At 59.8% G+C, this 15795-nt stretch overlaps 1 protein-coding gene across 1 annotated transcript in view; it reads left to right on the forward strand.

Annotated features, from left to right (window-relative positions):
* The window catches only part of USP43 (ubiquitin specific peptidase 43), a 163806-nt gene that overhangs the window by 11679 nt on the left and 136332 nt on the right, over positions 1–15795 (forward strand). The window contains exon 2 of the mRNA XM_067547767.1: positions 15146–15286. Coding sequence (XP_067403868.1) covers positions 15146–15286 — 141 coding nt within the window. The remainder of the gene's footprint in view (positions 1–15145; positions 15287–15795) is intronic.

Genomic DNA, 15795 nt, shown 5'->3' on the forward strand with positions numbered 1-15795 from the left:
AGCGGGGGAAACACCATGCTCATGCTGCAGCGGGGCCCCTGGAGGTCATGGCCAGTGGGTCAGAACAGGGAGTGCCCCGGTGGCCAGACCTCTCTGGAGGGGGGCGGCCTGGGCCTGGGAGTCCAACTGCTCACTCGACGTTACTGCAGGCTCGGGGCTGTCTCGCTAGGTGGCAGGACGTGACTGGAAGGCCACTTATGCCAACCACGCAGAGGCCCAGGGAAGACCATCAGACAAGGAGCTGGGCACAGGTCCTCTTAGAGCCGCCAGGAGCTTGGATCAGGAGACTCCCCCTCCCCCCCTTCCCTTGAGACGGAGCCTGCAGCGCCCTGCACTGGGTGTGAAACAGGTGGGGTGGGGGCAGTAGCCGGGCAGTCCATGCAGTCCGCGTGTGGCAGGCAGCGTGGCTCTCTGAACCCAGCAGGGCGGGGGAGCTGGGAGATCCGCATATAGGCAGCTCCACGACCGGATCCTGCCCCAGAGGGGTCCAGGTGCAGTGTCCCCATGGAGCAATGTTGGGGGATGCCTTCCCCAGACCCCCCTTCTGCACCCATGTGAGCGCTGGGTTGGGGTGGCACCAGGATTTGCCCTTAACCGAACTGCGCCTCCTGTTCACGCTATCGAAGGGCAGAGGAGGGGGCGAAGGACCCGGGCATGGTGCCCTGTGGCCCCTTTGTGCCCACGGGCTGCAGGACAGCTCTGGTGGGTGCAGAGCTGCCTTCTCCTGGCTCTCCCCATCCACAGCAGTCGCCGGGCAGGGGTGAGACAAGGGCAGAAAGAGGTACTGCCAGGGCGCCCCATCACCCTGGTTCGTCCGTCTGCCACACGGCCTCTAGGAGCCGGGCTACCCTGACAGGGTTGGGAGCTGAGCTGGCCCCTGGCAGCCACAGAATGGGGGACGTTATCCACCCCCTGGCTCTGCACTGGCGTCGGGATACACCGGGCCAGGGCTCACAGACCCTCTCCCCAGTGCAGGGGGCGCCCGGGACTGATGTGCGACACGTGCCGGGTGTACAGAGTCGGCAGCAGGGCGCAGCCTGCCACTGCGGGGCTGCCAGTTATCACGGCCGGGGGCACTGGCTTTGCCACCCAGCATCAAGGCGTCGGGCTGTCAGAGCCGGACCCCTGCTGTGGAGGAAGGTGGCCCCCTACCTTGCCGCTCCCGCCTCCTGGCTGGGCCTCGGCTCAGCCAGGCATGGGGGTTGCTCTGCCTCCTAATGGTGGGGATGTTGGAGGGATTCCCCACCCCCTCGGCAGACTCTGCTCTCTGCCGGCAGCGAGGGGCTGCTTTCCGGAGGGCTGCCAGGCTCCCGGGCTGGCTGTGCCTTCCCTGGAGTTTGCAGAGGCTGATCTGGATGCTAGCGGGTCACGGCGGCATTGCCGGGTCGGGTCGTGTCGTGCCGCGCCAGGTCTGCACAGTGCCAACTGGGTCAGCTCTAGAAAGTGGCAACAACAGCTTTAGTTGTGCAGGTCGCGTCGCTCTGCCAGGGAAGCCCATGCCCGCTGGCAAGCTGCGTCCTTAGCAGCCCCGGTTTGCTCTGGTGAGTGGCGTAGCCCTTCTGCAAAGAGAACATGGCAGGAGCTGGAGGAATCCAGCCAGGGATCTGCCAGCCAGCGCCGTGTGCGGCTTGGATCTGCATGGGACAGGGAAGCAGAGAGGGTGTCTGTGCTTATCTCAACGGGCATGTCCTATTAACCCTTCGAATGCTGCCAGAGGCGTGGGCACCAGGCACGGGTGTGCTGCTGAGCAGAGCGCTGGGCCATTCCATGGCGTGGCTGCGGGTCAGCCATGACAGGGTTAAACATCGCTGCCCATCTCGGTGGGCACTGCAAAGGGCTGGCACGCGGTGACGATCCTGCTGTTGCCATCCAGGGTCAGCCTTGCTCTGGATCCACCCGCTATGCAGGAGCATCCGTCGTTTCCTTGACTGGTGCCTTTAAAGGGGGAGTGAATCCAGCCGTTGCGAAGGGCCGGCAGTGCTGGCAGCAGGCCAGCCTGGCGCACGGCTCTCTGCCCCAGCACACGTGCCGTGCAGTCTGGCGGTCCCGTGTCCCTCTGCCAGCCAGCCGCCAGCCTGGTCTGCCGGGCCCCACAGGCAGTGCCGCTGCTACGCCCGGCCCGGCCCTGGCTGGAGCAGGAAACACCAAGTGCCCCCCACGGGCAGAGACTCAGATCAGCTCTTCCTCCTCACTGCATCCTCACTTGTCCTCCAGCCCAGGCTCCTGCCGCCCCTAGCTCCCCCGTACAGCTGCACTGCAGCCAGACGTTTCCGAGCGGCTCGGCTAGCGGTGCCAGGCTGTTCCCATTCAGCAGAGCTGGACTCTGTCCTGGGAGCCAGCACGCTGGATCTCTGTTCCCTCCCTGCTCCCGGCCAGTTGTGGGACCCCGGCACTCGGGCCTCGACTGGAAGTGGCATGGGTCCATGCCAGGCAGCAGGACGCAGGCCAGGCCTCTCGGCAGGACCCCGCACCCGCCAAAGTACCAAAACGAGTGGCCGGATTTTCCAAGGAGCTGCTGGGAACTGAGCTGGTCTGAACACCCGGCCCTTGCCTCAATGGAAGCAGAGCCCTTCTGGGAACATGGCCCTAGGCTTCCGTAGCCGCAGGCTGGGGGAGCATCTTGCACCTGAAGGAGGTGGAATTTCAGGGGATCCAGGCCCATGGCATGTCTCCATCTGTCGCTGAGGCGGCAGGGCCTGCTGCCCTACACAGCCCTTGGGGAAGGGACTCTGCTGCGATGGAGCGGGCTGGTGGCAGGGAACCTCGCCCGGCTGGACTGTCCTGCATGGTCACACAGGCCCCTCCCCAAGGCGAGGACCTCCAGGAGAGATGGGGAGTGGGAGTGAGGCGTGGGTGGGTGGCACGCAGGGCTCGGCTGCTGGTGTGCAGCAACCTGCGTACAGCCACACCCAGCAGCAATCGCTCTCTCGCGCTTTTGAGAAGTCCATTAGTGACAAAAACTCATCCGCTGTCCTGACGGGCTGCATTCAGGGAGGGCCTGCAGGAAAGCATGCTTGAGTGAGTCTCAGGAAGGCAGTTATGTAAGATTTCCCCAGGGCTTTGCCTTTGGAAAAACAGTTCTATTTTTTTCTTACTTTTCTATTCAGAGTTAAGTACATTAGCAGGTCAGCTCTTGATAAAGCTCCTACCAGAACAGTGCCTGTGTTCTTCCCGTCCCCTTTTCGGGGGCCCGATTCTGCTCGCCAGGAGGCCGGGTGCAAATCCCGAGGAGTTTCTCTTGGGCTGGGGCAGCTCCTCTGGATTGACACCGTGTGGGCAGAGAGTTCTCAACCTGCCCTCGTGCTGCTTGTCTTGGCAGTTCTCCCGGTGACCCAGAGACACTAACGTGAGAGCCGTGGGGCTGCGTCCCCAGACCTGTGCTCTGCATCCCTTCTCCGTGGCGATGACTTGTGTGTAAATTCAGTGCTGCTGAAAGCTGCGAGCTGGACCGTGCCGGGGCACTGCCACCGCGCGCTGACTGAAACCTGGGGACTGGCACTGCCACCGCGCGCTGACTGAAACCTGGGGACTGGGACTGACTGAAACCTGGGGACTGGCACTGCCACCGCGCGCTGACTGAAACCTGGGGACTGGCACTGCCGGCGCTGGGCGACCGATGGAGTTTTTGGTTTGGTGGCACTTTTGAAACCTCGGGGGGGGGGAATCATTTTGGGTCAAAGCGAAAATGACACTTCTTCAAAACGTGTCCGTGCCGGGAAATGCTGGGAAACAAAATTCCAACCGAACCGTTTGGGTGACATGGAAGCGAAACTCCTCGTTCTGGCTTTCAGGAATTGTGATAAAAGCATGCAGAACAGGGGAGGGGAGAGGAGGAGGTGCTTCCCTTATAACGTTTCCCCCAGCGGTCAGGGCACTTGCCTGGGATGTGGTTCAGTTCCCCCCTCCGCTGCATGAGGAGACAGGATTTGAATTGCGATCTCCCACGTTGTGGCCGAGTGCTCGAACCACAGAGCTCTGGCAATGGGCTTTCTCAGTTTCTCCTCTTGAAGCTGATCCACTGCGATTAAATAAGTCAATACTCACTGGTGAGTGCCCAAGCTAACCGCTCTCCCTCCCTGCACTGGCCCAACGACTATCCATGCACTTTGTTGTCATTCCCGATGACAAGGAGCCTTGCATGGGCACTTGTGGTGCTGCGGGGAGTGTCTGATGTGGACACATCAGGTTCAGGTGCTGGCACTGACTCGCTAGTCTCTGGTCCATGCCCAGAATCTCCTGTGCTGTGAGTTTTGGAGATCACTTCTATCTGATCTTCCTGGCGTTGTTTTCCAAGCACCTTCCAGGTTCTAAAAGACCCAGGTGCAGGCTCAGCTGCTTCCTCTCAGGGCCTTGGAACCGACACAACCTGACCAGCTTGTTCCTGTTGCTCTTGGAAGCCACGCTGGGGCACGGGGTCTGGGACCCCCATCAGCTGGCAGAGCCAGGGCCCTGGGTGCCAGAATCAATGCTGAAAACCACACCGAGGATTTGTAGGACACGTGGCTCTGCGCGACCCCGATCCGGGGGCTGAGAGGGACGTGGTGGACTGGACTGTTTTGAGATTGACTGATAGTGGCAGGGGACGGGGAATCCCCGTTTCTAATGGGTGCTCAATTAAACAGAATGGATTGAATTTCATTTTTTAAAAAATCCTTAGAAAAGCAAAGGTTTCTGTGCTTTCTTCTGGTTGCTCAGAGAGGGACTGTGCTGGGGAGACAGGAGCTGTGCACGGGCAGCTGGGAAACTGACTAGGCGCAAGGGCTCAGACCCTTTAAGTGATTTAGGTGCCTGCATTCCAATGGAAGCTAGGCATCTCTGTACTTCTGAGGGTCTGGGTTGAACTGCTTGTAAGAGGGCAGCCTGTCCCTGTCGAGGGCTTGGGCCAGGCAGCCCTGCCCTAGGACACCTGGCAGGGCGTGGGAGTTGGAAGGAGGAGAGCAGACAGACTGCTCGTATTTGGGCTAGGGCAGGAAGCTTGGCTTGAGCTGGGAACTGGCTGGGCCCTGCAGGGTATGTCTCCAAAGGGATCAAAAGCCCCTGCCTTGCTCGGGTCAGCTGACTCAGCCTTGCAGGGCTCAGGCTTCAGGCTGAAAAATGTCTGTGTAAACATCTGGGTTCGGGCTGGAGCCCGGGCTCTGGGACTCTTCCCCTCGCGGGTGCTGCAGTCCTGGGTCTGAGTGTGTGGGGGCGCTCCAGGATGGTGAGTCTTGTAACCGTGCAAAAGGGACAAACTCGGAAGAGAGAGAGGCGGGTTGGTTGCTGGCTGCTGTCTGTTCCAGTGACTGCAGCAGGTACTCACAATGAGAGACGGATGGTCCAGGAAATGGGCCCCCCCCCGGGTGACAGATGCTAGTCACACTGCTAAATGCACTGCTGAAAGGCACCCAGGCTATAGTGCTGCGTCTGACGTTACAGCCTATGTTCTAGCCAGGGTTGTCTGACACTTCCCATTCTAAGACCCTCTTTTCAGTTGCTTATAACTTTGGCAAACTTTAACTGTTAAGGCTGAAATTTGCTATGCAGGGTGTCTGCCTCCGGCTGAATTATTTGGTAAAATTTCAGCCAAAACAGTTCAGCCATTTCCGAGAACAAGGCTTGGACAAAAATACTTTGTTTTGCCCATGTTAAAAAATGGTGATGACACTTTCTCTGAACAGCTCTAGCACCTCCATCCTTTGGAGCAGGGATCTGGCCGGGTGGCAGGGATGGGCCTTTTGCCATTCCCATGAGAACCTGCCCAGATTTGTCCAGGTCATGAGCCTCTGAGAAATCGCAGTTTGCTCAGGAGAGATTTCTTGGAGCTTAGCTAAAATCTCGAGGAGATTCCATCCTCACTGAGTGTGCTCCTCCTCTCGCAGCTCCTGGCCATCCCCTGAGCGAGGGGCTTACTCCAGCCAGAGCCATGGGGACAAAGCCGGACCTGCCCTGAGACTGCTGCTTCCAACTGCTCTGGGCTGGGATAGGGCCAGGCACCAGAACTGAGAGCAGGGAGCCTGTATCTCCTCCGTGCCTGTGACCCCTCCCCCCATGCCTCCCAGCGCTGCCGTCATCCCGGCAGCATGGAGGAGGAAGCTGTCTGAAGTGAATGCAGAAGGGATAAAAACTGGATCGGAGGAGGGAAAGGACATTGGGACAAGGAGTCTGGCTGGGACTGGGAGCTGGTGTGGGGAGAGGGAGACTAGGCCAGGTTGGTCAAGGAACCTGGGACTGACACGAGAAGCCTGATGAGTGGAGACTGGGCTGGGACAGAGGGAAGGGACGGGGCAGAAGAGTCTGTGCCCCATACAGCACATACCCCACTAGGGCTTAGAACGGAGCCACCACTCCTCTGCTGTCAGCAAATACCCGTGAAAGCCAATGGCAAAGAGTGTGTCTCAGCCCTGCTGGGGCTGGCCCGCACAGAAGATGACAACCTACTACAGCTGCCAGTTACTCTATCAGCTCAAGTGGCAGAGGTTGGACGATGATCGAAACCCGGCTGTTGACTCCCATGGGGTCAATATAATTGGATGGAATTTCTGGTTTTTCGGCTTCGGGGGGCTGCTTGGACAGAGCAGCCCACAAGATCGGGGCCCTAAATGCCTGGAGCAAATGACTCCACTAGAGTCTCTGAGGGAAAGTCCTGGCTACTTGAATGCAGCCCTGTCCCGTGCACAGAAGGTGCTGCTTTCCAGTCCCTTCCCAGGCAAGCCCACATTTAATCTGGCTTTAATTAGACGGTTGAAAGAATAGGTGTTAACGATCAGTTCTCCACTGCAGCCTCGCCACATGTTGAACAGCGATGCCCAGAGGGCAGGCGTGTTAAAGCTCAATAAATAGACATGCTGGTTGGCAGTTGCTGTTTATTTAGTGTTCGATCATGCTGCAGTTAGGGTCTGAGCTTCCTGCGACGTGTGTGGAGGGAGCTTCCTTCACCGCAGACCTGGTCTTCCACTGACCCCTCCTTCCCCGGCCCCGGGGAAAGTTCAGAGCCAGACGATGCCCGCTTGGTTCCTGACCCCTGGCTATGGATCTGTACAGTAACATGGCGCTTTCCCTTGCTGCTTCTATCCCCCTTCGCAGAGTGTAAAAGAAATGCACCCCGGCCCGACGAAAGTGCATCTGTCTGCCCTGGCAAGCCCTGTGCTGACAACCCGAGCCCGCAGCAGCGTATCTGTGGAGAGAAGATGAATGTCTGGTCCTGTGGCCGCCTTGCTGCTGCTTCATCATTTATCTGGATGTGCAAATGGGACCCACAGCTGGATTTAGCATTGCAGGGCCCAGGCTTAGCATTGTTTGGAGCAAAGGGGAAATACCTGCACTTCACACAGAGGAAGGCTATTCCTGAGAGGACTCAAGCTGTAAACCTGGCTTCAATTCCTTGCTCTGCCCCAGCTGTCCTGTGTGACTTTGGGCATGTCTCTGTGCCTCAGTTTCCATCCAGATGATAGGGACGTGCTGTTATCTCCATCTCACAGTGGGGTTGTGAGGATCAACACAATCAAAGATTGTGAGGTGCTCAGATGCTGTGGTGACAGGGGCCGGATAAATACTTAGGATCTAAGGGCTAGGATTTACCCTCCCATAGGTTGGTATCATTCTACACGTTTCACAGATGGGGAAACTGAGGCGCAGAGTGATGCAGGGGATTGCCCAAGGTCACAGAGAGTAGTAGCAGAGCTAGAAGTGAAGCCCTGCCTTGTAGCCCCCAGGCCAGCCCGCTGCAGGAAGGGACACTCCGTCAACGCCTGAGGAACCATCGTTTTCTTTTGCCCAGTGAAGTTCACGTGCGGAACAGGACACTTCTGTATTTAGTGTGAATCAAGGCCATGTCCCCCACCCCTTCCTGCCTGCCTGGTGGGGGGCGCACAGAAAACACCAACTGCAATTTTAGCTTCAGGCCAAAGTGTGTTTTAACACAGCCCTTCAAAAGCATGGGGCGAGAGAGAGAGCGAGAGAGCCCATCGTGGCCTGCGTTCAGTGGCTGAGCTGCTGAGGGGCGCCCAGCCTGGTGTTCCCCTGGAACAGGAGGGTTGGAATCTCCTCACCCACTGCTGCAGAAAGAAGAGGCTTTCCTGCATGGGGCAAAAGCACCTTGGCACTGCTGAAATGGCTGAAACGGATCTATACGGTACAGCAGCACCTGGCTTCTTCCTGCTGCTGGCCGGGGTGACTGTAGTGAGCTACCAGAGACGTGCGTGTGCCCGTAAAGCCCAAGGCCTTTGTGCCCTTCTTTGGAGGATTCGTTGTCTGTACCCCAGCAGCGCCCAGCTGAGACCTGGGCCCCAGGGGCTAGGTGCAGCATGTACTGACGCGTAGTGTGACAGCTGCTGCCCCCAGAGGGTGGTGTTTGAAGACCAATGGTGGAAGAAGGGAGGGTTTTGTAACCCCACTTCACAGGTGGAGAACTGGGCCACATGGGGCTCAACACCCATCACCAGGGTCAGCTTCTTCATGTCCCACTGGCACACGCAAGGCTTGATTTTCAAAGGTGTGGCACCCGGCCTGCCACCAGCGTGCCCAGCTCCCTGCGCAATGTGACCTGAGCAGTGGCTGAAATCTGGCCTGGGGAGATCTGGACTGGAGGGATGGGAGGCAGACCACAGCTCTCTCTGTCTGGAGGAATGGCTAGTGCGGGGGCGCACAGGGCCCCTGCTCTGTCTCCTGAGCTGCTGGCAGCTTTCTCCCGTTGGTCACTCTGTACTGAGTGGGGGGGTGGTGCTAGTGGAGGTCTCTGGGTGCTCTTGCTCCCCCCTGCTGAGTTAACCCTTTGGCCCCCGGGGTGCACCAATTTGCAGCAGATGGGGATGGGGCAGCTGGCCTGGCTGTGTGATCTGCTGGTGCAGTGAGAGGACAGTTGGCATTGGGCAGACAGGTCAGAAATCCAAGCCCTTCCTCCTCTCTGGAACAGCTGTGAGGGGCCCGTGACCAGCTCCCTGTGGCAGCGATCACAATGCTGAGCGTGGTTTGTCCTGGCCCATGCCGAGCACCAGGCCAGTTGCCGCCTATGTTTGGACCTGGGGGCGTGTGGCAGGCCAGCGAGAGAGACGCCGTCCTTCGAAGGAGATTCATGGATTGCACGGCCGGAGGAACGACTGTGATCATCCGGCTGGCCTCCGGCATCACACAGGCCAGAGACTATCCCCAAACCCAGGTGGTGAGCCAGGCTCCCCCCAGCCAGTTCTGGGGCCTTCTGGCTGGAAGCAGAGGCCCCTGTAGCTCCCTTAGGGAGGGAGCGCTGTTATCCTGACCGGGGTGAACCCCGACACCCTGAGTCAGGGAGCGTTTCCTTGGGCTTCTACAAACCTGCAGCCGGTCGCTGGGCAGGGGCCCAGCTGCGTTCCAGCAGGGAGTGTGACACGTTCCCAGGGCTCCATCTCCGCGCAGCGTTCAGGGCGTCTGCCACCCCCCAGGCAGGAGCAGGCAGGAGCAGTGCTCAGCTAAGGACGTGGTTTCTCTCTAGCTCTGGCTTTGGGTTGCCTGCAGTAGCTGCAGCCTGTGCCCTGAGGGCTGTCATAGACAGAGAGCTGGGGAGAAGCCAGTTTCTCATTTGCCATCCGTGCCCAGTGGCTGTTGCCGCAGGCTCTCTGCACTGGCTGGTTCTAGCTGTAACCCAAACCGCTGCTCCCCCCAGCAGCCCTCAGACACTGAGCTTCCTTGCCGTGTAGCGTGCAATGGCGCATGCTGCAGGCAGGGCTGGTGCAGTCTTGTCTGGTGTGGCTGGGCCCTGGTTCCGGTGGGGAAAGGCTTGGACGGCAGATTAAGTGTCATTGCGGTCAAGGATTCAGAAGCAATTACCATGCAAGCTGCTCTCTGCATCGTGCTTTGTAACCCCCTCGCCCCCAGCATGGGGTCAGAGCCCGGCCATGGGCTTACCTATGGCACGAGAGACGAGGGGTAACTGCCTGGGGGCTTCAGGAGGTGACTGATAGCGGGTGTGCCGGAGGTTTTGTCCTTCCTGTCAGCCCCAGCACCCTGCCGCCGGCTGCCGAGGGTCAGCCTTCTCCTCCTGACCACAAAGGCCTGCACGCTGGTGCTGCTGGGACAGGCAACGGTCCTGCTTCCGCCCAGGCAGCGACCTCATGCTCACAGGGCCTGGGGGAGGCTGTGGTGGGGGTCACTGGCCCCAGTGAGTCCAAGGCAGTCGGGCGCCTCGCCGAGTCGCCAGGCTGCCCCTGGAAGGGCTGCTTCTGGTGTGTAACTTGGCTCAGGGGATGGGGACTGGGCCAGAGGCTCTGATCCAGCCCAGGCTGGTCTGTGATGCCTGGGGGCCTGGCCGCAATGGGCTGGCCTGAGCCCTGGTGGTAGAGACGAGGTGGGGCAGGGAGACGGGCTGCCCCATTCGCCCCCGGCTGGCAGCACTTTTCCTTGTTGCAGTCTTCTCCCGTCCCTGTGTGCAGGTGGCAGCGCCGGGCCGGGCCGGCCGGCCGGGGGCGAGGAGCTTGGCCCAGAGGCCTGCAAGGCTGCGAGTCTGGCCCTGTGCCTGGAAGGAGGGAGAGGCACTGGGATGATCAGAGCCTCTCCCCTCTGCTTGTGGGACTGGGCTCAGCCTCCTGAGAAGATGGCGCCGTGTGAGAGCCAGGGTGGGCACAGCTGGCACCGGCGCCCCGCTGGGGGCGGAGGGGCTGCTGGACCTGTCAGCCGCTCAGCACTCTAATTAGGGAAGGCTTCGTTACCGAGCTGCACCAGCCACTCCACTTCAATTTGAGGAGCTGCTGAACAACGGCCTTGCCAGGCGCTGAGCAGGCCGGGCACGGCCCCGGGTCAGAGCTAAACTCGGCTGGGCTATCTGCAGCTCAGCACGCGCCCTTCCTCTGGGGCGTGGGGGCACATGGCAGGGGCTAGCGGTGCCACCGGCGAGGGGTGCCTGGTTCCTTAGCAACTGGCTGTTACTGTCCCTTTACAAGGGCCTAAGGGGTTTCGCTTGGGCCAAAGTCAGCTCCGGGCGCTGTGGGGCAGGCTGGGCCACCCTCCCCTTTCTCGGTGACTCAGCTGTGTGCTACTGCTGGTCCTGCCCCCCAGCTCGGCTGGCCCCTGGATCCCTGCCTCTGCCCCTCCACCACCCCCCAGCTGCTCTATGGCCCCCGGCCTGTCTGTCCAGTGCATTATTGCACGTCCTTGAAACTGATGCTACTTGCTCCGTTTGCCCCCCCCCCCCATGCCCTCAGCTGCCCGCCGGGAGCAGCAGAGCCGGCCGGGGGGGGGGGGGGGGGGACTGAACCTGGTGCTGTCTGTCCGTCTGTCGATCCCAGGCAGACAGACTGGGTTGTGTCCCGCTCCCCCTCCGTACCCCATTGGCCCACTCGACTGTAGGGCCAGAGGGGGGAGAAGTGGGTCGCCTGCGGAGCAATCCCTGTGTGGCTGGCACTGGGAGCTGCTGGGGGTCTGCTCAGTGGAGACCCCAGTACTGGGAGGGGTAATAACCCCATGGCTGGCGGGGCAGGGCAGGCCCCTCACCTCCCAGCTAAGCAAGGGGGGCTTTCTCAGAGGACCTTTTAGGAACCTGTCTCACTTCTGTCCCCGTATGCCTCCCTCTTCAGCCAGCCTGGCTCACTTCCACCCTGCCTAGCCCTTCTCTCCCAAGCTGCTGCTGGTCTCTGGCAAACCTGTTTTTCCGGCCCCGAGTAAAGGTTAGGCAGCATGGGCGGGCGTCCCATTGGCCCAGGCTTGTGTGGGGACTGCTGGGCTGCTCCGGGAGCCGGGTGGGACAATGCTTCAGCGAGCATCATGGGGGGCTCTGCTCCCCCCCCCCCCGCTACCCAGCGGCTGCTTTCCTGTACTCCAGCCCTGCCTGGCACCCCTCCCTGGTGAGGGCTAACCAGAGTTAACTCCCCTGGGGCTGGAATCTGGGCGAGGCTTCTGGGTCCTGGCACAGGCACACAAAATCATTCCCCTGTATGGCTGGAGTCAAACGGGCTGTGTCGCCCTCCGGCACTTGCTGTTAAAAGGCCAGGGCTCAATAACTCTCTGGCCCTGGAGCTGGGTCCCCCAGGAAACCCAACTCAGGCCCAGATCCTCTTAAGATAGCTAAGTGCCTAACTCCCATTAGATGCCCAACTCCCTGAGAGGATCAGGGCCTAAGTGGGCAGAATTGCAGCCCCGCCTACTGATAGCCAGACGGGGCCTGCATCACATCCGTTCATGCAGCTACAGCCATGTCATTCTTTTCTTCTGATGCGTGGGGAAACTGAGGCACAGAGCTGGGCCGGGACTTGCCCGAGGTCATCCTGCCAGCGAGCGTGTGCGAGAGCTGGGAATTGGACCCACTGCTGCTACCTCGCAGGCTTGTGTCCCAGCCTGGGACCTTGCTGTCTCCCTGGCTGGCTCGGGGGCTGTAGGGTGTGGATGCCGTGATGGACGTAACAGGTATTTTGGGATAGAAAGGGCTCTCTGCGTGGAAGCTGTTGCCAGCGTGCCGCTCTCTTCGCAGAGGCCTGTTGTGAGATCAAAGCCGGCTGCCTGTAAATAGACTGCTTTCCACCAGGCATCAGCAGCTCTCTAATTGATTTCTGGAGCAGCACGGTGGCGTTTCAGCACAGCTGTTTGTTTTTACGAGGCTGGCGTGTTGCTCTCCACTTGGCACCGACACTCCCACTTGTGCTTTCACTGAAGATTCCCCAGCACTTAGCAGCCCGGCCTCGGCTCTTTGAGAGTTGCACTTAGCAAGCGTAACGGTGTCTGAAAACTGGCTTGATGTGCGGTGATACATGTGAAGGGAGGATTAGCCTCCAACCACCCGCCAAATGGGATGGACGCAGCTGTGTGTCCTTCGGACTTCTGTGAGAAAGTTGATGGCCTGGCTTCCCTGTGGCCTGGAAGCTCCTGAAATTAAAGCCCAGAGACTGGACAGAGAGCAGGATGGCCTAGTGGTTAAAGCATTGGCATAGGACTTGGGAGAACTGGGTTTAGCTTCAGCTGTGCCACAGGTTGCCTGGGTGATCTTTGTCAAGTCACTTCATCTGCTTGCGGATACTGCTGTTTTCTTGGTCAGACTTGTCTGTTTTGACTGGAAGCTGGGAGGGGCTGGGACAGTCCCTCACGAGGTGTGTGTGCAGCACGACACAGTGGGTGCCCACCCTCCCTGGGGCTCATGTCACACTGTGAGCGAAGCACATGAGCGTGTGCGCCCTGCACGGGGACCTGCTTAGTGCTGGCTAGACACCCACCAGCCTCTGCACTGGTTGCATTGCGAAGTGCGGCGTGGAGTTTTTCTGGGGCTCGTCTCTCCCCTGCTTGCTGTGCAGTCCTGGTCAGCGGTCTGGAAGGCTTTGTCTGCACTTCTTTGTAAACCCAGGGCTTTGAGACTCAGTGTTTCCAAGCCTGCCCACGGCATTGTAAACCTGGGCTCACAATGGCTGAATTTGGGTCTCCCAGCCGCACTAATGCACCCACGCTGCACCACTCACACCTTCTGTCTCGGGTCTGCAGCTTGACCTGCGTCCGCATTGCCCAGACACGGCTGGGACCCGAGTCACAGCAGGACTCGAGCTCTGACCCCTGCCCCTAGCTGGGTCCTGGACTCGGGTGCTTGCTGACCCGAGTCGGGCTGATTTGTGTGTGGGCGGAGCGGGGCTTGCTCAGAGCCGGGCGTAGTGTGCAGTGTGGACACACCCAAAGGGACCCCAGCCCATTGCAAACACCATGAGAATGCCGGGGCTGGAACGACAGATACACTCATAATAAAACTCCTCTGGGAACAGAGGCAATTATTTCCTTAAACGATTCCCTGCATCAGCAAAGAGCAGTGAAGAACAGCCCGGCTTCCTCCATCAGCCAGAGACCCTGCAGCCCCTCCGCACTGCTGGGAACGACTCAAAGCTTAATTGGCCCTGGAGCAGTGCAAACAGCGCAGGCGGTTACGATGTGGCGTGAGATAAAAGTCAAGCAGCTGGGATTTGCAAGGGGCTCAGCTCCTTAAAAGCTTAATCCATGGTCCTGAATTCCCTGCCTGTGGAGTGCAAGCGATTGTTTAACCAGTTTATTAGTCGGGAACTTCCGTGGTTGCAGCAAATGGATCCCCTGGGTCAGAGTCCCCTACGTGGACTTCAGTGGAGTTATGCCAGGGAATAATCTGGCCCGTTTACTCAGTGTTTCCTCCCACTGCACGCATGGCAGACTGTCACCCCCCGGGCCAGACACCAATCAACCACACAGACAGTAGCCAGAGGCAGGACGGGCGGGGCCTGGGGACTCCGAGCTCCTTGCTTCTAGATCAGTGAGGCTCAAATGTTCTGTGTTGCTGACCCCTTTCACACAGCAAGCTTCTGAGTGTGACCCCTGGACTCCAGGGGCACCCCCCCATTGCCCCTGGCCTCCATGGCCTCCCCACTCCCTTTGCCCCAACCCCTTCACTCCCTCCCTTCGCCCCTAGCTGCTGCACTGTGCCCCCTGCACCCCCTTCCTGCGCCCAGCTGGGGAACTGACCTGCATGTGCGGAGCGGCTGTTGCTGCTCACTCCCCCTGCAGCACTGCTCCTCCGCGCACCCCGCGGGGGCTGTGAGAGGGGGAGCGAGGTGACGGCGCCCCGAGCTGACAGCCCCCACATAACCACGTCGTGACCCCCTGCGGGGTCGCAGCCCCCAGTTTGAGAACCAGTGCTCCAGACAAAGCTGCGTGGGGGCCCTGGCAATAACGCTCGGCTCTGACGGCCTCTGCGGCCAGCAGCTGGTGATCTCGGTTCCCTTTCCTGGTGGCCAGGCATTCTGATCCGTGGACCCCCAGCCCCGCACCTGCCCCTGGGGTGGGATGCAGCGCCCGTGCCAGCAGCCCTGGAGACCAGGGTCTTCTCGCAGTTCCAAGCGGGAGCTGGGTGGGAGAGCGGGGGTGACGCTGTAGCCTTGTGAAAAAGGAGGGCTGGCTTTTGAGTCTGATTTCTAGGAGCTTGAGCTTGGATTTGGGTTTGAAGCAATCCTGTGCCCTGAACTGCCCTGGAGTCAGCGGGGGAAGTACCTGCTCGGTCACCAGCAAAGCCACCTGGGGCGCAGAGGTCTCTCCTGCAGCCCCTGGCTAGATAGCTTGTGAGATGTGCCAAGATCAGCCCTCGCTGATGCAGCTGCAGGGAACGGGCCCATGGCATACCAATCAGCTGTGTGCCAGGCCGCTTGCTCACGTCCCGCTGGGTACCAAAGGGTTAATGCCAGCCCTCTGTCCTGCTCTTGTGTTGCAGAACACGGTTGCCAAGTACAGTGCTCAGTTCCGGGGGAACTCGCAGCACGACGCCCTGGAGTTCCTGCTCTGGCTGCTGGACAGAATGCACGAGGATCTGGGCTGCTCCTCACCCTGCCAGAAGGCTAGGACAGCAGGCAAGGTCAGTGTCCTTTTTCTCCCCTCACCCCTCCATAGACAGCTCTGCACTCTCACCCCAGGACACTGCTCTTGGAAGGAGCTGGCTGGGGTGGATGTGTTGCCACTGCCCTCTAGTGGGTGGGACTGGAACTGCTCAGCTGTGTGTCCGTGGCCCTGCACTGCGAAGAGCTAATGGAGATTCTCACACAGTAAGAGCCTGCGCTCTTGGGGCAGGAGAATCCGAGTTCAGTTCTGCGTGGCTGCCGTGTTAGTGCAGCGGTGGAACAATGGCAAAGACCTGTAGGATGAGGTTAAACACGTCAAAGACTGTGCAATGCTCAGATGCTATGGTGAGTGGGGCCAGGTAAGAACTGCAGATAGATAGAAGGGACCATGGATTTGTTACCCTCTTATCATTTACCCCCCCATGATCCTCCCCAGCCACTCAGAGGCCAGGCTGTTTCCTCAACCCTGAGGAATGGTCTCGGTTTAGTGACTCTCGGGGGGTGAGAACATGGCTGATTGGCTGCT

This window comes from Emydura macquarii, unplaced genomic scaffold (assembly GCF_026122565.2).
Source record: "Emydura macquarii macquarii isolate MOO-44397 ecotype Brisbane River unplaced genomic scaffold, CSIRO-AGI_Emac_v2 contig_1230, whole genome shotgun sequence".
Classification (NCBI taxonomy): domain Eukaryota; kingdom Metazoa; phylum Chordata; order Testudines; family Chelidae; genus Emydura; species Emydura macquarii.